Source organism: Globicephala melas, chromosome 2 (assembly GCF_963455315.2).
Source record: "Globicephala melas chromosome 2, mGloMel1.2, whole genome shotgun sequence".
Classification (NCBI taxonomy): Eukaryota; Metazoa; Chordata; class Mammalia; order Artiodactyla; family Delphinidae; genus Globicephala; species Globicephala melas.
In genome coordinates, this window is record NC_083315.2 from 103,164,901 (window position 1) to 103,186,444 (window position 21,544).

A 21,544-nucleotide genomic window follows, 5' to 3' on the forward strand; every position below is an offset into this window, starting at 1 on the left:
CAGCAGAGTTGGAGCAGGAAAGGCCATAACCTCACTTTATTTGTATTTCCTCCTTACACAAAATCATCAAAATAGGAACAGAGATGGGCAGAGAAAAGGGCTGAAAAGTTGTTCAATCCACATGTTCTCAGGGCTATCCCAGGGAGCACTTGAGGCTCAGTGCCTGTTGGAGTAGCCACAGATTCAACATGAATTCCTCATGCCCTGGCCTGAAGTCTTCACAGATTGGTGGCGTGAGCCCTGCAATTCTCATCCTTTGCCCATCTTGATGTAAGGCAGGAAAGTGGACTGAAATGCTCCTCTCTGATGGGCAAGGCAAATCAGAGCCCATGGTGTACTGCACCTTCTGTGCTACAGGAGCAGAACCTGAAGCTGCTTCCAAGGTTCTAGACACCTGCAGGCAGGGCTAGAGGCCAATGGTGTAAGAGCGGCCTGTGGGGTTGTGAATAGCAGAACAGACTGGTGCTGTCACAGCCCACTCATACCACACCTTCTTGGAATTGCTGCATCGCCAGAAACGCACACAGATGGTCTGGCCTTCACGCACGGTAATGGGCTGCTGTAAGAAGAAAGACATGGAGGTTCAGGGTGGAGCTAATGAATTTTATGTGGCAATGTAGTAAGCTAGGTGTGGAGATAAAATGATCAAATGACGTTCCAACCCTCATGAGGTTTATTTGAAGTCTATCGGAACAAATAATCAGAAATGAACAGACACTGAACAAATAATCAAAAGTGGGATGAACACTGTGAACAGGGATAGGGTGCTATGAAAACACCTATGAAAGTTAACACTAACCTAGTCTACAAGGTCAGGGAAAATTATCTGACAACAAGAATGTTTAATGAGACTTGGAAGATAAGTCAGTTGAATCAAGAAATGAGCCAAGAACTTTACAGGCAGAGGACAAAGGTGTGAAACCGCGAGGCAGGAAAGAACATGGGGCATTAGAGGAACCAAAAGAAGGTCCATAGGACTGAAGCAATGTAATCAAAGGACAGTGGCTGAAAAGGCAGGCAAAAACTAGATCACACCAAGTCTAACAAAGATTTAAGACCTTATTGTAGGGCAGTGGAAAAACATCGAAGGGTTTTAAAAGGAGAGAGATAGGATCAGATTCATGTTTTTAAAAGATGACTCTTGCTCCAGGTAGAGAATGGACAGAAGAATAGCCACAGTAGGCGTGGGAAGCCAGGCAGAAGGCCCCTGCAGATATCCCAACATCTACAACAGGATCCAAGAGCACGTGAGAGCAGTAGAACATGGGTCACAGACAAGCATCATCCTGGGAGAAGGGAAGGGGCAGAACACCAATGACAATAGTTACTCTTTAACCCAAGGAGCCTTAAAGGTGATTCCTACCTTAATGGGGAAGAGGATGGGAAACCATGAAAACATCCCAGGAGAGTGAGTCTCTGGACGGATACCTAAGTGGACAAAGTAATTTAAAAAACTGAGTATAACTGATTCACTTTGCTGTACACTGAAACACAACATTGTAAATCAACTATACTCCAAAAAAATTTTTTTTAATTAAAAATTAAAAAAAAAATTGAGGTCTCCATGACTCTGCTTTTTGCCTAGATTGAGGAGAATCTCTTCTGTGAACACAGAAACAAGTAATCAAAGATCCCCATTCACTGATTCCTGGGTTCCCTGTGACTCTAAATGAAACATGTACATACGCTACCCGAAACATGTACATACACTGCCCAGGTAGCATACTCTTATACTCCCCATCTACTGCCCTAAACACTTACTCAGAGTGATGTCCTGATAAAGCACAGTCTCAAAGTAGCCTGCAAAGCCATGCAGCACTGTGTTCACCTCCACGGGAAACTCCAAGGTGCAGTAGCGGTTGTTGTCAATCATAGGATCTGTCAGGGAAGAGCGGTGTGGGTGATGAGTGGCCAGAAACCCTAGACAACTTGGTAAAGCATGAGCAGGAACCAGGAAAGGAAGCCCTGATAGAGACCAGATAGAGCAGACTCAGGACAGCAAGGGAAGAAACCAGGAGGGTGAGCTCTCACGCAACCAGTCAGAGGACAGCCATGCAGGAACCCACCTCTGTTGGGATGGCTGAAGGTAAAACAGGGCTGGGGCGCAGACAGCTGGTGGAAATTGTGCAGTCGTACCACATAAGGCATTTCAAACTGGGCCTATCCCGAGAGAGAACAAGATCTGGAGAAGACAGGCAAGAGCTACCTAATTCCCCAGGGAATGCAGCTCAAGCTTTAGGGACACAGACAAAGATAAAAACACAGGGACTTCCCTGATGGTCCAGTGCCTAAGACTGCGCTCCCAATGCAGGGGGCCCGGGTTCCATCCCTGGTCAGGGAACTAGATCCCACATGCTGCAACTGAAGATCCCAGCACGCGGCAACGAAGATACCATGTGCCGCAACTAAGACCCGACGCAGCCAAATAAATAAATATTAAAAAAAAAAAGAAAAAGAAAAAGATAAAAACATAGTTTCACTTCAACTGCTTTCCCACATCCCCAACTCCTTCACCTCTTCATCTTCTCCAGTGGAAGAAAACACTTATGCTGACAGAGAAAAAGAAAAGGACTAAAGAGAAAAGAGTCCTCCAGAAGAGAGTATCTCTTTACCTCAGGGTCGCGGTCCTTTTCCCGACAGGCTCGGACCTCATTGTACAGCTTGGAGGAGGAGATGGGAGCTAGAAAGGAGGTGTACTCCCCAGGGATGCTCACGCCATCATCTGCAGAGCGGGAGAGTCACATTACTTCCCAAGGGATGGAAATGGCGCGTCTGTACTGAAAGCCCAGACCTCCCATATCAAAATAGACCCAGGCAGCTCCATGCTATCACATTCCCAGGCCAACCTGCTCCTAACTCCTGCCCTGAGGGATTCTACTTCTAGGTTAATTTAGAGTCACACAAGAGTAAAACTGGAAGGAACCCAAGGTATTTTAATCTAGTGGTTCTTAACTTTCTTTCCTTTAAGATCCTAATGAAAGCTAAGCCCAAAGTACATATGTCAGCTTAGGAAGTCTACAGATCTCCGATTAAGAGTCTCTGCTCTGGTCCACTCCCCTCATTTTACAGATGTGAATACCGAGGTTCAGAGAAATTGCTTCATTTGCTAAGGGCACTGACCCAAGTCTGCCCTGCCTTCCCTAAACTTTGTAACCTCCTCTAGGCTGCTGCCACACCCACCCTTCCCCAGTCCCGTCCAGCCTTCCCAGTTGATAATCCAATCCCCTTACTCAGTACACCCCAGCCTGGAGGCACCTTTTAGGAAGTGCTGGGCTCCATCCAGGCATTCCGGTGACAGCTCATTATCAGCGAAGGACCCCAGAAGCTCACTGACAATGATATCCGCTTTCTCTGGAGCCACCCACTCCCGCATGTCCGATGAGACTACTGTCACCTGGCTTCCCCATTCTTCAAACTGCCAGTTCTCCAGCCTAAAACAGAGATGATACAAGTGAGGATAAGATAAGAAAAACTGACACTGGGGACAAACTTCCCAGCAAAAAAGGTTGCTACTCACGTCACCACAGCATTTGGGTTCTTCTCCACAGCGTACAGCTTTATCCGCCGGTCAGCCTGCTTGGCTGCCCTCAGGGAAGCATTCACCAGGGGCCCCCGGCCTGCTCCCAGCACCATTAGCACTCTAAGAAAGAGAGGGAAGAGTCAAGCTGACTCTGCATGTAGAGAGGCAGGCATGCAAATCTCTGGAATCATGGGGAGAGCACTCACTGGACATTGGTGTCCTTCTCTTCCTCTGGCACTCGGTCTAACAGACATTTATAGATGGCCTGGGGGAACGAGGGAAGACCTCATGGCTATAATGCCATCCTCACCCAGGTCATCCTGGCCCTGTGCTTGACCCCATCTGGGACCCACACTGTACCTGCTGGTATTGAGAGTATTTGATAGGGTCCTTTTCAAACACTTCGTATGTCTGAGATTCCAGATTATCCATCAGTGGCTGATGAATGAGAGGAAAAAGGCAAAGTAAGTTAGCCAGTTTCTGGCAAGGACAATGCACCAGAATACCAAAACCTTCCCACTGCCTCCTGAGCTTTGATAGGATTTTAGGGCACCTGCTCTCAAGAGACATTTCCTCCCCCCACCTCCCTCCTCTCAGTGTACTCCAGACCCACCTGGAGTGGGGATTGCAGGTAGTCTTCATAGCCCTTGGCAAAGAGTTCGTAGGCATTGGGTGGAGGTCGATTCTGGCTCAAGTATTCCAAGTACTGGAGGTAGGAGCAGAACTCTTTCTCTGAGTGGTGGTTGGTGCCTGTGATGATGAACTGCACCTCCAACTGTGAGAATAAGTCAGACCATCAGACACAGTCCTTGTACCAAGAGGATATTATTATGGTTTATGGCCAAAGAGCTCTAGCATAAAATAAGGCCCAGATCACCAAATACCAACAAAAGCATCAAGAGCCCTCCTATGCCACATAATCATCATCCTGGCTCAAGAGGCCCATGGATTGTTGCTATAACTTCTTTTTTTAATTTTATTTAATTTATTTATTTTTGGCTGTGTTGGGTCTTTGTTGCTGCGTGCGGGCTTTCTCTAGCTGCAGGGAGCCGGGGCTACTCCTCGTTGCAGTGCACAGGCTTTTCCTTGCAGTGGCTTCTCTTGTTGCAGAGCACAGGCTCAGTAGTTGTTGTGCACGGGCTTAGTTGCTCCGCAGCATCTTCCAGGACCAGGGATCGAACCCATGTGCCCTGCACTGGCAGGCGGATTCTTAACCACTGCACCACCAGGGAAGCCCTTTTGCTATAACTTCTTAAATGAAACTTTCTGCAAAGTTTTCATGAGATCTGGTTCCTTTTGAAATGTTTCTGGGCCCTCTACTGCTATTTGCATTTTTGCGTCCAAGACCAACTTTGCCGAAATTGCTCTCCAGAAACTAGAGGGGCAAAGAACCCCACAGAGGGAAAAAACAAAATAAAACAAAGAACACCCCATCATACATATGTGAATAAGGCAAGAGGATTAGCTGCAGCACCTTTAGAACCCTTCTACTACACACCTTGAGGAGTCGGAAGATCAGCCTCTGGTGCATCTTAGAAAGAACAGGAAATCCCTTCTTATTGGTCAGGAAAATGCTGGTGGGGAGAATGGCTGCTTTGATGGGCTCCCCAAGCCAACGATCAATGACATGATTAGATGGGAGGTCAGCACCAATTTCGAGAGCTACACAAGGGAAAAGAAAGACCTGTAAATCACTGATAGGTCAGAAGCCTTTCCTTGCTCTTTTGTGCAAGATCTGTCTACTCCTTAAGAGCAAGGCAGACCTAAGGCACAGAGAAAGTAGCAAAACTGCCCAGCAGACAAGTGTACATGAGACCCCTGATTTTTGGTCACAGAAGGTCAGAGAATGATAACGTAACCCAGGATATTTGTGGACTTACCCACCGCAATCCTCTTGCTATAATCACACAAGGTCCGGAAGTTGTGCCACCTGTCCAGAGTCAAATACAGAAAAATACAGTCAGATACATATGGCCCACCAATCACCATACCTCAAGGAGACCTTCCTACAGGTTCCACTCTGTACTTCCCTCCACCCTAGCCTTCGCCCTGGTACAGCAGCAAAAGGAGACATACCACATCCATGTCTTCTCCTCTCCACTGTACTCCTCTGTGTGTGAAGTTGGCGCATTCTCAATTATATCATCTCTCAGGTCCTCTGGTGCCACCAATGGCACCCGCATCCAGAACTGCACATGAACAATAAATAGGTTCTGTACCCTATTTAGAACTGTTTTGAACTCATTGGGTCCAGAAAGCTTCCTTCAACTAAAAAGATCTTGATCCAGATTTCAAATTACTCCCTTTACATGCTTTTCCCAATTTGTGATTATATGTATGTGTACATGTATCTTGTGCATATCCTTAAGTAAGTATCTGCCTTGTCTTCTATCTGAATATTCTATATATTTTATAACTCTCTGCTTACCACTTTTAGTTGTGGGTAGGCAGTACTGACATTTCAATTCTGCCAAATCCACCTTTTACTGAATGGCTAGGAACAAGAAGATACTTAGCACAGCCTGACTACCATAATATGCAGCAGGAAAGGAGGCCCTCAGCCATACCATGGAGGAGTGGTGGCCAGTGTGGATGTGGTTGGTCAAAACTCTCGCCAAGTTTGTGTTATCTTCCTGATTTAGGGGCAGCAGGAAAGCTGGAAGACCCAAATATGCCCCAAAATTCAGCTCCTGTAACATAGCCTGGAATGGAGATCAAGAGAAAAAAGTTAAGAGCAAGCAATTCAAATAGCTTTAACTGCATTATATTAGATTTACTAAATTACGGAGGGGGAAAATACTACTCTCCCCATCCAGCTTGTTTACAGACCTGATCTTTAAAAAATTCATTGAAGAGGTCAGTCTTACCGCCTCGGAGTTCCTGCGGATCTTTTCCACTTTTGAGTCTGGACGAATCCATGGAGAAAGCTTTCCCACAATTAGTGTATTCCAGTCTGCACTCCCCCACCCAAGAAAGACAAAGACTGAATGAGGTTCAGAACTTTACTCATTCAATTTCTAGTTCTTAACAGGGACTAGAGAGTTAGAGATGAGAGACAGACTTTTTCTATCACAGATACAGGACAGGAGAGCCTGACGCAGAATAGGGAACTAAGGCTTTTAGCAGGTAAGCAAGGAGAGAACAAGAGTTATCTATATCCCGGGGGGAACCAATATATCCAAGTCAAGAAAGGAAGAGAAGGAAGGCACTGATAAAGCATAAGTTGTTATTGCCTCTAATAATTAAGGGGTATGTGGGATGGTCCCTACCCCTTCCTGACAGCAGTAGGTCTGATCGTGTCTGGGGGCCCGGCCGATTCTTAGCAGGTTCCTGAGTGAACTCCCTCTTGAAACGCGGGTGGAACACAGGCATGCAGAGGAAATCAAACCTACAACCGCGACAGACCCAGAATCGTCATGTAAAGACAGCAGCCCAGACATCCAAGCAATTGGACTAGGCTATCTAGATTCTGCACAACCCTTTCAGCTGCCGTCAGTCACCCGACTGGACTGCTGAATTCAGCCCACCTTGGGGCATATCACTTCCGCTGCACTGTGCCTCAATTTCTCCCCGGAACACAGCCATGGAAAAGATGAGTAAAGAGAAACGATGAAAATCCACACCACGTGGACTTTCTATTCTGCTGTCACTGGTTTTCCAAGACTGTCACATCCAGATCTGCACCAGTACTGCACAAGTTTCCCCCCTCAAGGCTTTTCTCTCCTCTCCCTAGCCCCCTCTTACACTCACAGACGATAATCTCGCTCGCCATGGCCCTGGAGGTCTGTACGCCCCCTGTGTGAGTTCACCTGATAACTCCCCTGACTTTGGGGTTCAGTGACCCCACGCCCCCAACAAGTTTTTTTTCCTCTCTCTCACGCTCCAGGGCCCGAGACTTCTCCCCTCCAAGGACTAATGGTTTCCCCCGCCCTCGTCGTATCCACTCCGACACCCTCACCCCTGCCTCTCGGGAATGACTGGTCTGCGCCTCTCTGTCCCCGAGTTCGGACCCCGCATTCCGCTCGCAGAGGTCCAGGCCCTCACCCCTGCTTGGCCACAGCCCCCAGTGTGTCAGCTATTTCGGGTACGCAATTCAGGTCCCTCCCGCTGGACACGCGACTTCCACTGGCACCGCCGACCGCCATCGCCGCCATCTTTTCCCTCGCGCTGTCCACGCCGAGATTCCCTGACACTAGCAGCCAATCACAAAGCCGAAAAAAAGCCCCCAAAAGGCGGGACGAGTCTCCCTAACAACCAAAGCGTCTTCCACGGCTCCGGAGCTGGAGGAGGCGGGGTGGGGAGTGGCTCTTCCCGCCAATCCGCGGGCTGCACAGTGACGTACGGCTTGGCTCCGGAAGAGTCACCAATCTCAGGGTCTGGTTCTTGACGAACTTCAATCTCCCATAATGCTCCGTGTACTCGTAGAATTCCGATAAGAGACTACACGTCCCATGAAACCCTGCAGTATAAAACCCTGCAATATAAGCTTGAAGTATCATCATTGAGAGCTGCGAAATTGTCTCAGGGCCAGTGGCGCAATGGATAACGCGTCTGACTACGGATCAGAAGATTCCAGGTTCGACTCCTGGCTGGCTCGAAGGGACAGGTGTTTCCTTTATTGCATCCCATGCAATATGGCCATAAGCAGTATTTTGAAAGTCTCCCCTTATTTCTTTTTAAATATTTCCTCATTATCTCTCGCCCTCATTTTGAGGTCTTAATTTTATTGCGTTTTGCAGCCATTTTATGTCAGCTTTTCCCCTTACCGAATTCAAAGGTGATTCTTGTGTCACTACTTAGGTCCATCCGAATCCTGAGAAAACCGGGTTGATGGCTGGGGTCTTTGTGTGGGCCTTAGTATATTTTTAAATAGATTGTGGCAATTCAGCCACTAAGTCTTTGTGATTCTATATCTCAAACACAAAAAAAGTAAACAAACACCTAAACACACACACACACACACTGAGGATAGAGAAAAGGAACCCATGGTGAGGAAATATAGTGAGGAGAGAGGAGTAATGAACTGCCTGGCGGAGGCCTGAGAGAACCTCTACATTTTCCTTTGTGAATGCCTGCTCCAGGGGTGGAAAAGAAGGAAAGGAAGGCAAAGAAAGACGTAGAAAGGGAATACCTGAAGGTAGGGATGCCAGAAGTGCTGAGGGCCTGGCAGCAGGGTTGGAAAAAGAACACAATACAAAAGTCCCGAGGCAGGAGGCGTTGACAGAATTTAGGGACCGACTGACAGGGAGCGTGATAAAGGGAAGTCTGTGGGTGATAACCCAGGGTTCTGGCCTCTGTAGAAGCTGGTTTAGGGAGAATCAGGGTTTGGGTTTGAAAATGCTGAATTGGACGTCTAGGGGGCGCTGTGTAATAGAGAGTTGGATGAACAGTGACCTGAACCAGACAAGATTTGGAAATCGCCGTTAGAGAGGTAGTGACCGAAGCCATGAGACTGAATGAGATCACCGTAGCCCGTGGGGGATCAGAGTTCTGAGAAATACGGAACGGGTGGATAGGATAAGCTATAAGGAGCCCGGGCAATGTAAGTGCCCCAAAAGGATGAAGATTAGAAAGCTAAAGAAGAAAATGCCTATGAAGCCTAAGAGAGTTGGAGATGATTTTGTCCCATCTTCTTCTTCTTATTACTAGACTTTCTTTTTTTAAATACATTTATTTATTTATTTTTTGGCTGCGTTGGGTCTTCGTTGCTGCACGCAGGCTTTCTGTAGTTGCGGCGAGCGGGGGCTACTCTTCGTTGCGGTGCGTGGGCTTCTCATTGCAGTGGCTTCTCTTTGCGGAGCACGGGCTCTAGGTGCACGGGCTTCAGTAGTTGTGGCTCGCGGGCTCCAGCAGTTGTGGCTTGCGGGCTCTAGAGCACAGGCTTAGCAGTTGTGGCACACGGGCTTAGTTGCTCCACGGCATGTGGGATCTTCCCGGACCAGGGCAGGCGGATTCTTAACCACTGCACCACCAGGGAAGCCCCTAGACTTTATTTCTTAAAACAGTTTTAGATTTACAGAAAACTTCAGCAGGTAGTACAACACAGCCAGTTCTCTCATGCCTACCTACAGCTTTCTCTATTATTAACATGTTAACATTAGTATGGTACATTTATTACTATTCATGGACCAGAATTGATACATTATTATTATTAACTAAAGTACATAGTTTATTCAGATTTTCTTAGGTTTCACCTAATGTCTTCTTTCTGTTCCACCATCCCATCGAGGATACCATATTACATATAGTTGTCATGTCTGCTTAGACTCCTCTTGGCTGTGACAGTTTGTCAGATGTTCCTTGTTTTTGATGACCTTGATAATTTTGAGGAGTACTGGTCAGGTATACTGAAGGACACCTCTCTATTGGAATTTTTCTGATGGTTTTCTCATAATTAGACTGGGATTATGGGTTTGGGGGAGGAAGATCACAGAGGTAAAGTGCCATTTTCATCACATCATATCAAGATTACATACCATCAATATAATTTATGACTGTTGATGTTTATCATCTGGTAGAACTAGTGTTTATCAGGTTTCTCCACTGTAAAATTACACTCCTCCCCCCACCCCTGCTATCCTGTACTCTTTGGAAGGAAGTCACTTGTGCATTCCACGCTTAAGGAGTAGGGAGTTATACTTCCCCTCCTTTAGGCTGGAGTGTCTACAATATTTACTTGAATTCTTCCCTGCAGGGCTTATGAGTAGGGAGTTGACAGGAAGTGGGTGAGTGCTCTGCTGACATTTTAAGAAGAAAAAGAGTTGTTGGGGAGGCCTGCTTGTTCTCTGCCCCAGCTGTGCCCAACCAAACTCTACATTCACAGAAGACTTATTAGATGTTGTTTTGTCTTCAGAAGCTAATTATCTGGGCTGTGGACCATCTGTGCTCCTGGAATCTTCCTCCTGATGTCAAGCTGGAGGCTGCTCTGTTAACTAACCCCTCCATGGGTGAAAGGGAGAGAGGAAATCTATGAAACAGTAATGTCAGTTTTGCCATCAGTTAAAATAATTTTCAAAAGGATTTGCATAAAAAGAGCCTAGAGTTTCTGACTGACCTTAAAGTAAATTTAGATGGGCTGAATTTCATTCATCTGGGATGTCTTTGTTTTTTCATTCAAAATGGCCTCCGCTAAGTGGCAAGCATAATGCTGAACAGTTCCCGGGAATTCCACACCAAATTGCTCTCTGCCTGTCCTACAGCACTTTGCTTTGCCTTAAAGAACAGCATGGTCTGTGGGTCTGTCTATATGAGTTACAGAGGAGCAGAAGGAACAGACTGAAAAAGAAATAGAGAACCTTTTAAAGGACTTGGCCCTAGGCATAAAGTCAGAGTTGGTGAGGTCCATCTTATGCTCTCCTTCCCTCTGCTCTGCTCTCCTTGCTGAACTTTTGTGCTCAGAAGCATGTCAGTCACTGTTATACTATAGGATGTAGGCCTTTGCTGGGATGAAGACAGGGAGGTGGCAGGTGAGAAATAATGTTACTTTCTCCAACAGGAGCCAGTGACAAACAGGCTAGAGCACTGGAAACGTTTTTGGAAGGGAAGAAGTACCCTCTCCCAGATAACCCTCCTGTTGCCCTCTAGCATTCCTCACCTTCAGGCCCAGTTCTTCTACCTGCTTCTGTTTTTATGTCCTTGTTTAAACACTGCCAGTGCATTATAAACCCTCCTTTCACCTTCTCTTGGGCTCCCCTCCTTCTTCAGCCCTCGCTTCCCTCCCCAGGCCCACCTTCACTCACCTCTGTGCCTGCCCAGCCAGCTGCACTCTTCAACACCAAAATAATGGCCCATTTGACCCTCCTACTGCTCCAAATTGCTTCTTCACAACCAAGGCTTTCCTCCAGCTACAAAAGTGGCAGAGTTACTGAGGCAAAATAATCTGTGCCAATTTGCATTCTCTTCCTTGTCATCTCTATTATACAGTATTTATCTGTCAAAATGAATAGAAAGTAGAAACTGTACTGGAACATAGAAAAAGATGGAAAACTACCCAATTCGTTTATGAAGCCAGAATATACCTAATATCAAAATCTGTCAGAAATAGGACCCACCCCCTCCACAGAAAAAAAATAAAGCAAACCTATAGACCTGTCTCACTTAGGAATATAAATGTAAAAATCCTAAAATATTTAAGATTAACAATAAAAGTCAATAGTATATTAACATAATAATATACCAGCACCACTTAGGGTTTATCTCAGGAATTAACACAAAGTTAGGTATTAGGAAATTTATTTATATAATAGGTCAAAAATAAAGCAAGCAGAAAAACATTTGATCATTTTTAATAGACATCAAACAGAAAATGGTAAGTCAATTCCATTTTCTAAAACATTCTTTTATTTTTATTTATTTTTATTATTATTTTTTGCGGTACGCGGGCCTCTCACTGTTGTGGTCTCTCCCGTTGCGGGGCACAGGCTCCGGACGCGCAGGCTCAGCGGCCATGGCTCACGGGCCAGCTGCTCCACGGCATGTGGGATCTTCCCGGACCGGGACACAAACCCGTGTCCCCTGCATCGGCAGGCGGACTCTCAACCACTGCGCCACCAGGGAAGCCCCAATTTTCTAAAACATTCTTAATAGTCTTAATATTCTTTATATATAAACACATATATATGTATATGAATTCAACAATTTATATAAAGATAAAATAATACAAGAATGTCTTGTCTCATCACTGTGTTATTTAATATTATTCTGAAAAATCCAATACAATGACTGGAAATTTTTTAAAAGCAGTTATAACTTTGGAAAGAGGCAAATTTATCATTGTTTGCAGATGATATGATCGTATACATAGAAAATCCATGAGAATCAATTCTAAAATGATGAGAATTAATAATAGCATTCAGCGACATCACTTAATACAAGACAAATACAAAACATATCTGTAGCCTTCTTATAAACTAAGGATAACCAGTTAGAAGACATAATTAATAAAAATATCCTGGAACTTCCCTGGCGGTCCAATGGTTAAGACCCCATGCCTCCAATGCAGGGGGCATGGGTTTGATCCCTGGTCTGGGAACTAGGAAATATCCCAATAACATAGTAGTTAAGATCATGGGCAGTGGAGCTAGATGGCAAGAGGTTAAAGCCCTATTTATCCATTTATTAACCATGTGAACCTAACCCCTCTGGCCTCAGTTTCCTCATCCACAAAATAGGAATGTAAATAATAGTTCTTATCTCATAAAGCTGTTATGAGCATTAAATTAGTTAATATAGTAAAGCATTTGGGTGGGGGGTGGGATGAACTGGGAGACTGGAAAAAATGTAAAATAAAAAATATATATACATAGTAAAGCATTTAGAACCTATCTGCACATAGGAGGCCTTCAATATACATTAGCTATTGTGATTAGTTTTTTACCCATTCACAGAGGTAACAATAACATCACCATAAAATACTTAGCTGTAACCTTACTGGAAAATGAGAGGAACTTATGTATAGAAAATCATAAAATTTTGGTGAGAGATATAAAGACTGAAAAAAAATGGAGAAATGAGTCATGTTCTTCGGAAAATGAATCTTATAAAGATGTCAATTCTTACCAAATTAATTTCTCACTTTTTCAACATTCAGTCACAATTCTTTTTTTTTTTAATTAATTAAAAAAAAATTTTTTTTGGCTGCGTTGGGTTTTTGTTGCTGCGCGCAGGCTTTCTCTAGTTGCAGTGAGCAGGGGCTACTCTCCATTGTGGTGTGCAGGCTTCTCATTGCGGTGACTTCTCTTGTTGCTGAGCACGGCCTGTAGGTGCACGGACTTCAGTAGTTGTGGCACGTGGTCTCAGTAGTTGTGGCGCACGGGCTTCGTTGCTCCACGGCACGTGGGATATTCCCAGACCAGGGCTCGAACCCGTGTTCCCTGCATTGGCAGGCGGCTTCTTAACCACTGAGCCACCAGGGAAGTCCCTCAATCACGATTTGAATGGAATCCTTTGTTACTTAATAAAATGATTCTACCATTCATTTGTAATAAAAAGCAGACAAGAAATGCAAAGAAGGGACTTTCCTGGTGGTCCAGTGGCTAAGACTCCACACTCCCAATGCAGGGGGTCCAGTGTTCTATCACTGGTCAGGGAACTAGATCCCACATGCATGCCGCACGCAACTAAGAGTTCATGTGCCGCAACTAAATATCATGCATGCCGCAAAAGATCACGCATGCCACAACGAAGATCCTGCATGCGGCAACAAAGATCCTGTGTGCCACAACTAAGACCTGGTAGGAAAGAAAGAAAGAAGGAAAGAAAGGAAGGAAGGAAGGAAGGAAGATAGATTTTTAAAAAAGGAAAATCAAAGAAAAATTTTTAAAAAGCAGAGAAAGGAGACGGAATTTGCTCTACATTTTTAGCCTGTTACCTCAAACCCTTTATGAAACAAGCAATGTATAAATAAATAAAAGGCTACAATGTGCAGTTGGTACAAGAATAGACAGAGAAAAAAAGACAGGGGCTTCCCTGGCGGCACAGTGGTTGAGAATACTCCTGCCAATGTAGGGAACACGGGTTCGAGCCCTGGTCTGGGAAGATCCCACATGCCGCTGAGCAACTAAGCCCGCGAGCCACAACTATTGAGCCCATGTGCCACAGCTACTTAAGCCCGCGCTCCACAACAAGAGAAGCCACTGTAACGAGAAGCCTGCGCACCTCAACAGGGAGTAGCCCCCGCTTGACGCAACCTAGAGAAAGCCCGCATGCAGCAGCGAAGACCCAACGCAAAATAAATAAATAAATAAAAATAAAATAAAATAAATTAAAAAAAGAAAGACAAAACCAATAGCCCAGAAACAGGCCAGTTGTATGTGTATACATGCATGATTAAATATATGAATGCAATTTTTTAAAAGATTTTTTTAATGTGGACCATTTTTAAAGTCTTTATCGAATTTGTTACAATATTTCTGTTTTATGTTTTGGTTTTTTGGCCACGAAGCATGTGGGATCTTAGCTCCCCGACCAGGGATTGAACCCACACCCCCAGAATTAGAAGGTGAAGTCTTAAGCACTGGACTGGCAGGGAAGTCCCCTGAATGCATTTATGATAGTAATAAGAGCTAACATTTATTGAGCCCTTATTTTGTGTCAGGTTCTATGAAAAGCACTTTACATTCACAGGAACTCTGAATCTTCACATGAACCCAGTGAGGAAGGAAATGTTATCCACCTATGGGTGAAGGAATTAAGTCTTAGAGAGGTTAAGTGACTTGCCCCCCTAAGAAGGGGTTTAGATGGGGTACAAACCTAGGTCAACTGACTCCAGAACCTTTGATCTTAACCTTAAGACACATCATCTATAGTTTTACTTCTAGAAAGCTATCCTAGACAATGTTCACAAACTAGGACAAAGATTCATTAAGAGAAATGTCTAGTGTAGTATTTTTTTTATGATTACAAAAAATGTAAAACAAGTTGGATATCCTATAGGGGTATGGTCAAATAAATCATCCATGCAAGGAAACCTTAAGCAGCCATTAAAATCAATGTTGTCAGAGAAAATTTAATAAACATGGAGAAATGTTCATGATACGCCATTAAATGACACAGATTACAAATCGTACGTGCAGAATGACTTTAATATGTGCCGGGGGAAAATGTATTTTCCAAGTTTTCTATAAGCATGTTTATACTATGTGGGAAACATCTTTACAATGTATCTAAAACCTGTGATCTCTCCTTGGTCTTTCTGCTTGTTTCCATTCTTCTTTCTTTTGAAGACCTAGCCAAGCCCCCCCCCACCCCCCCCCCACCCCCGCCCTCTAGGCCCCTGTAGCTGTCCGATCTTCAGCAGTCACTCTCACTCCTAGCAATAACGTAACAGTCCTCCTAGGCAGACTAATATTTTTGGGTTTGTTGTTTGTTTTTGGTTTTTTTTCTAGTTTTATCGAGAAATAATTGACATACATCACTGTATAAGTTTAAGGTGTACAGCATGATGGTTTGATTTACATATATTGTGAAATGTTTACAACAGGTTTGGCTAACATCTATCTTCTTATATAGTTACAATAAAAAGGAAAAGAAAGAAAAAAATGTTTCTCCTTGGGATGAGAACTCTTAGGATTTGCTCTCTTAACAACTTTCCTACACATCATACAGCAGTGTTAACTATAGGCACCATGTTGTACAGTACATCCCTAGGATTTATTTATCTTATAACTGGAAGTTCGTACCTCTTGATCACCTTCCTCCAATTACCCCTTCCCCCACTTTCCACCTATGGTAACCACAAGTATGATCTCTTTTCCTATGAGTTTGTCTTTTAGATTTCACATATAAGTGAGATCATACAGTATTTGTCTTTCTGTGGGCAGAGTAATATTTATTAAGCTCTACCACAGGCCAGGTACTTTAAATATATTATCTCACCTCAGGACATAATCTTGTCCTAATGCTCAGGACATAATCTTGTGAGGTAGGACTCATTAATATATCTATTTTGTATACGAGAAAACTGAGGTTCAGTGTCTTGAACAAAGTTGTGCTTCAACTAAATAGTAGAGCCAGAATAAGAATCCAGTTCTTCTGATTCCCAACCCATTGCTTTTTCTTTTGCAATAGCGTTTCCCCAAACGTGGTCCAAGGACCTTGGGGGCTCCCTGAGTCCTTTTTAGGAGATGCATGAGGATCTCCTACGTGTCTGCGTGAGGCCAGATTTTCTTTATTCAGCCAAAGCCACATATCATAACAGAAAGCAGATATGAGAATCCAGCTGCCTTCTATTAAGCCAGATACCAAGGAGATTTGCAAAAATATAAAACAATATCACTCTTCTCATAAGTTTGTGGGGGGTTTTTTTGTTTTTTTTTAAAATTAATTTATTTTTGGCTGCATTGGGTCTTTGTTGCTGCGCATGGGTTTTCTCTCGTTGCGGCGAACGGGGGCTGCTCTTTGTTGCAGCGCGCGGGCTTCTCATCGTGGTGGCTTCTCTTGTTGCGGAGCATGGGCTCTAGGCACGTGGGCTTCAGTAGTTGTGGCACGCGGCCTCAGTAGTTGTGGCTTGCGGGCTCTAGAGCGCAGGCTCAGTAGTTGTGGCGCATAGGCTTAGTTGCTCTGCGGTATGTGGGATCTTCCCGGACTAGGGCTCAAACCCATGTCCCCTGCATTGGCAGGAGGATTCTTAACCACTGCACCACCAGGGAAGCCCCATAAGTTTTTTTTGTTTTGGAAAACACAGTTTTTTAATTAAAATGTATTATTTATGTTGACATGCAATGGGCTTATTATGTTTAATGAATTAATAAATATTTTTAAATGTTCTCACTTTTTAAAACCTTTTTGACTGGGAAAATATTTAGTTTATTAAATATTGTGAATGTCTGGGATATCAGACACATCATCTCAATATGTAAATATCAAATCACATTTCAAAGTCAAATTTAAATTACTTGGATTTTTTTTCTTTGCTTTTCTCTAACAATGACAACTAAGACCATTCTATATTGTATTAGTTTCTTCAGTCTTTAAAATAATTTTTAAAATGATGTTCAAGTAAACTTCCAGCAATTATCTTCAATTTTTTCTGAATAGAAAGTTCCCATTCTTAAGACATAGGCTTGTAATTCATATAGTTGATATCACTCAGTGGCGTTTTATCTGTAGTAGGAAGAGGACAATCAAATATCAAGGAATATTAGAAAATCATTTAAGCCTTACTCATTTGCTGCCTCCTTCCCTGTGACATGTACATAAAACTCTTTTGGAAAGACAAATATATAATATTGCTTATATGTGGAATCTAAAAAAAAAAGAAAGATACAAATGAACTTATTTAAAAAACAGAAATAGACCCACAGACGTAGTAAACAAACTTATGGTTACCAAAGGGGAAAGGGAGAGGGGATAAATTAGGAGTTTGGGATTAACATATACACACAACTATAAATAAAATAGATAACCAACAAGGACCTACTGTATAGCACAGGGAAATATACTCAATATTCTGTAATAACCTATAGGGGAAAATAATCTGAAAAAGAATATATATATGTGTATATATATGTGTGTGTGTATATATATATGTATAATTGAATCACTGTGCTGTACATCTGAAACTAACACGACATTGTAAATAAATTATACGTCAATAAAAAAATTATTTTTTAAAAAAAGTTCTTTTGGGGGCTTCCCTGGTGGCGCAGTGGTTGAGAGTCCGCCTGCCGATGCAGGGGACACGGGTTCGTGCCCCGGTCCGGGAAGATCCCACATGCCGCGGAGCGGCTAGGCCCGTGAGCCATGGCCGCTGAGCCTGCGCATCCGGAGCCTGTGCTCCGCAACGGGAGAGGCCACAGCAGTGAGAGACCCGCGTACCGCAAAAAAAAAAAAAGAAGCTCTTTTGGTTCTACGTTTGCCACTAGGGATTAAGTTCTGCGTTTATAAAATTGAGATCTAATCAAGATCATATTTAAATATCAAAGCAGTTGTGACTAACTAGAGCTCGGATACTACCTGACTCCATCTCGGCAAAGGATTATATTCAAGAAACAACCATGCTCAATAAAACCAAGTAATTTTTTTTCTGATATCCTTCAGGAAAAGGCCAATGATAGTCTCTCACTTTTAATTTTTAATATGAGAAATATCTATAGATAAAACTTACATAAACAAAATCTCTTTGGCGTCCTTAAAAATAGTGGCAAGTAAAGGAGTCCTGAGACCGGAAAGACTGAGAACACCTGTTTTACAACCAGCTGCCCTCCAGGAGCCTCTGATGTTGTAGATAGGGTTAAACACACTGCCCAGTGGGGTAATGAAATTCAAGGCCTGCATGACAGGCACCTTAAAGAAGTTGTAACAAAGTGCTGTGGGTATTAAATGACAGTGAGACCTTTTCTAGCTGGAATGATCATGGGGAAGCAGAACTTGAGGTGGGCCTCCAAGATGATAGGATTTTATGAGCAGAAGAGTTCTTGCCAGGTGGATAGAACCATAACAAGCACAGGAAAGCATGAAAGGGTGAGTAAGCCCACTGGGGGGTGGCTTAGGGTGAGTAGAAGGTGTGCGTGGTGGGAAAAGGTTGGAAAGTCGAGCTGCACTGTGAGGGCTTGAATTCCCAGCTAAGCCATGTGGACTGTGTTTGGTATGCAGTGGGGACACCTGACATGTTTTGAACAGAGAAATGACGTGAAGTGAAAATTACAAACTACCTGGGAAAAACAAGTCAGAATCATAAAAATTGGCCTGGCAGTGGTGTATAAGATGAGAGGAGGGGCAGTTAGGACAATTTGCAGGGACCCAAAATAAGGACCTGAGTAAGGTGGGGCAGTGGCAGGGGAAGGATGCCCATTGGCCATGCTGACTGGTCTCACAAGGTGGCAGGACATTGGGGAGGTCTTCTGCTTCAGGGCCTGGCTCCAGCTGGGTGGGTCCAGAGCCTCTGGAGAGCCCTGATCTTGTTCTTTAACCCTTTTCTAAACTCTGGGCTAATCATTTACGTTTGGTTACACAGTCTTTCTTCAGCCAGGCTTAGTACATTTAGGTCTTTCTACATTTCAGTTGTATTTTTCTGAGACCAGGCCTTACTTAGCCACTTTGGCTGGACCTCAGCCACTTGAATATAACTATCTTTTAGGGAAAATTCTTTCTACAGATTGCTAACCTCGTTCATGATGAGTTGACGCCTATATTTTCACTATCTCAAGGTATAAGGAGACCTCACTTAACAAAACCTAGACCAGGGACTTCCCTGGTGGTGCAGTAGATAAGACTCTGTGATCCCAATGCAGGGGGCCCAGGTCCTGATCAGGGAACTAGATCCCACATGCATGCCACAACTAAGAGTTTGTATGCCACAACTAAGGATCTCGCTTTCCACAACTAAGACCTGGTACAACCAAACAAATAAATAAACATAAAAAACCCCCCAAAAAACAAAAAAACAAACCTAGTCCAGATCCTTTAGGATGGGTATTGTGGAGAGACTTTTTATGGGGTGAGGGGCCCTCCAGGGGGCGCTGGGTTCGCCTTTTTGTGGTGGCTGAGGGAGAATGAAGGCAAGGTCACTCCCTTGAGACCTGGATATTCACCCCTCCTTGAAAGCCTGGAGGAGACAGATTTTGCTTGTCTGAGAACGCCCTAGTTTCCTTCCAGAGAGCGATCCTATTCCAAGTTCTGGAGGTGATATACTTTGCCTCTCATTATGGAGGAAGAATCAACAAGACTGGTTCTTTTTTTTTTTTTCGGCCGGGCTGTGGGGCTTGCAGGGATCTTAGTTCCCTGACCAGGGATCGGGAACCCTGGCCTGGCAGTGAAAGTGCCAACTCCTAACCATTGGACTGCCAGGGAATTCCCAGCAAGACTTGGTTCTTGATCAGATGTGGTAAAAGGTAAGTGAAGAGAGAGAGGAGTGTGATAGAATGAATGACAGACAGTAAAGGCAAATCTTTTCTGAAAAATGTGAGGAGGAGAGGGCAGCTGAGGTCCAAGATGCTAACCCTCAGCTCTCGCTCAACCCCTCTGCTTGCCCTCCAAGGCCCCTTCTCATCTCCACAATAGAGAAATTTACTACTGCGAACCTTCCATCTCCAGTCAGTGTGAAGAAGGAAAGGACCAAGACACAGCACCGTAGTGCTCTCTTCAGGTGCACTGAACACTCTTTGTAAAGAAAAGGGAACCCTCATACACTGTTGGTGGGAATGTAAATTGGTACAGCCACTGGAGGACAGTATGGAGGTTCCTTAAAAAACTAAAAATAGAGTTACCATATGATGCAGCAATCCCATTCCTGGGCATATAACCGGAAAAGATGAAAACTTTAATTAGAAAAGATACATGCACCCCAATGTTCATTGCAACACTATTTATAATAGCCAAGACGTGGAAGCAACCTAAATGTCCTTTATCCATTGACAGATGAATGGATAAAGAAGGTGTGGTATATATATACAATGGAATACTACTCAGCCATAAAAAAGAATGAAATAATGCCATTTGCAGCAACATGGATGGACCTAGAGATTATCGTACTAAGTAAGTCGGAAAGAGAAATACAAATATCATATGATATCACTTATATATGGAATCTAAAAAAATTATACAAATGAACTTATTCATAAAACAGAGACAGACTCACATAGAAAACAGTCTTATGGTTACCAAAGGGAAATGGGGAGGGAGGGAGGGATAAATTAGGGGTTTGGGATTAACAGATACACACCACTATATATGTAAAATAGATAAACAACAAGGAACTACTGTATAGTGCAGGGAACTATATTCAATATCTTGAAATAACCTATAATGGAAAAGAATCTGAAAAAGAATACATACATACATACATATATATATATATATATATATATATATAAAACTGAATCACTTTGCTATACACCTGAAACTAACACGATGCTGTAAATCAACTATAATTTTAAAATTGAAGGAAAGAAAAAACGTATCCTGGTGCTTGTCATACCATTCTTTCAACTTTTCTGTAGGTTTGAAAACATTCCCCCAAAAATGTTAGGTTAAAAATTATAGTATAACTAAGCAATATTGACTGTTTCTGAGTTTTTACATTGATCTATGTTGGGCTGACCCCGCAGGCCTGCAAGCCTTGTAGCTGCCCAGCCTCGAGACCTAAGAAATAGCCCAGAGTCAGTGACAGAGACATCACTGTCTTATTGGACAGGGAATCTTACATGTCCACAGCAAAAGGGTCCTGGAGCAACAGCCCCCAACCCCTGCTGATGGCAGAGAGCAGGCAGGACATGGCAGCAATCTTCACCACTTGGGGGAGAAGGGGGCTACCATTTATAGGGGGAATTTAAGTCAGGCTGGCTCATCAGCTACGAGGAAAACCAGCAGCTAGGCACATGCCTCACAGCCCCTCAGGTTAGCAACCGTCAGGAGGGCAGATGTTTCCCTTAAATAAACTAGCAGGTGGAGCCGTTCTGGCCTAAGGATTAGAATGATCACTAGCTGGGGCTGGGGGCAAGCACGTTCACATGAGTAGGGTGCAGGTGAAGCGGGGACTGGTCAAGCAGGGGATGTACAAAGAGCAAGAGAACAGCCGTCTTGAGT

At 43.8% G+C, this 21,544-nt stretch overlaps 1 protein-coding gene and 1 non-coding gene across 4 annotated transcripts; one reads left to right on the forward strand and one right to left on the reverse strand.

Moving 5' to 3' along the window:
- Window positions 1–8: 8 nt before the first annotated feature.
- On the reverse strand, window positions 9–7,702 carry PRMT5 (protein arginine methyltransferase 5). 3 transcript variants are annotated; one of them, XM_030854519.2, is made up of 17 exons: window positions 7,565–7,702; window positions 6,790–6,908; window positions 6,388–6,473; window positions 6,088–6,222; window positions 5,597–5,709; window positions 5,401–5,450; window positions 5,019–5,182; window positions 4,134–4,295; window positions 3,881–3,958; window positions 3,727–3,785; window positions 3,518–3,640; window positions 3,256–3,431; window positions 2,613–2,722; window positions 2,067–2,160; window positions 1,762–1,878; window positions 1,364–1,428; window positions 9–559 (listed from the first exon to the last, which is right to left on the reverse strand). In XM_030854519.2, exons 1-17 carry the CDS (start codon window positions 7,672–7,674, stop codon window positions 407–409), a joined length of 1,914 nt encoding a protein of 637 aa, XP_030710379.1. In that variant the 5' UTR covers window positions 7,675–7,702; the 3' UTR covers window positions 9–406. The 3 variants fall into 3 exon arrangements, 2 of the variants coding, with proteins under 2 accessions (XP_030710379.1, XP_030710380.1); XM_030854520.1 differs by lacking the exon at window positions 7,565–7,702 and adding an exon at window positions 7,479–7,537; XR_009563073.1 differs by lacking the exons at window positions 9–559; window positions 1,364–1,428 and having other exon boundaries at window positions 1,823–1,878; window positions 2,067–2,405.
- Window positions 7,703–8,044: 342 nt separating this feature from the next.
- Window positions 8,045–8,117, forward strand: TRNAR-ACG (transfer RNA arginine (anticodon ACG)). Its single transcript has one exon. It is a non-coding gene; the product is annotated as a tRNA-Arg (tRNA).
- Window positions 8,118–21,544: the final 13,427 nt, after the last annotated feature.

What these genes read in the sequence shown, in the direction of transcription:
- PRMT5 (XM_030854519.2), bottom strand. Translation starts at nt 7,674, where the DNA reads ATGGCGGCGATGGCGGTCGGCGGTGCCAGTGGAAGTCGCGTGTCCAGC. An exon ending in GGGGCTGTGGCCAAGCAGGG is followed by an intron (nt 6,909 to 7,564) that starts GTGAGGGCCTGG and finishes TCGCGGTTGTAG; the next exon opens with GTTTGATTTCCTCTGCATGC. An exon ending in AACCCAAATGCTGTGGTGAC is followed by an intron (nt 3,432 to 3,517) that starts GTGAGTAGCAAC and finishes TCTCTGTTTTAG; the next exon opens with GCTGGAGAACTGGCAGTTTG.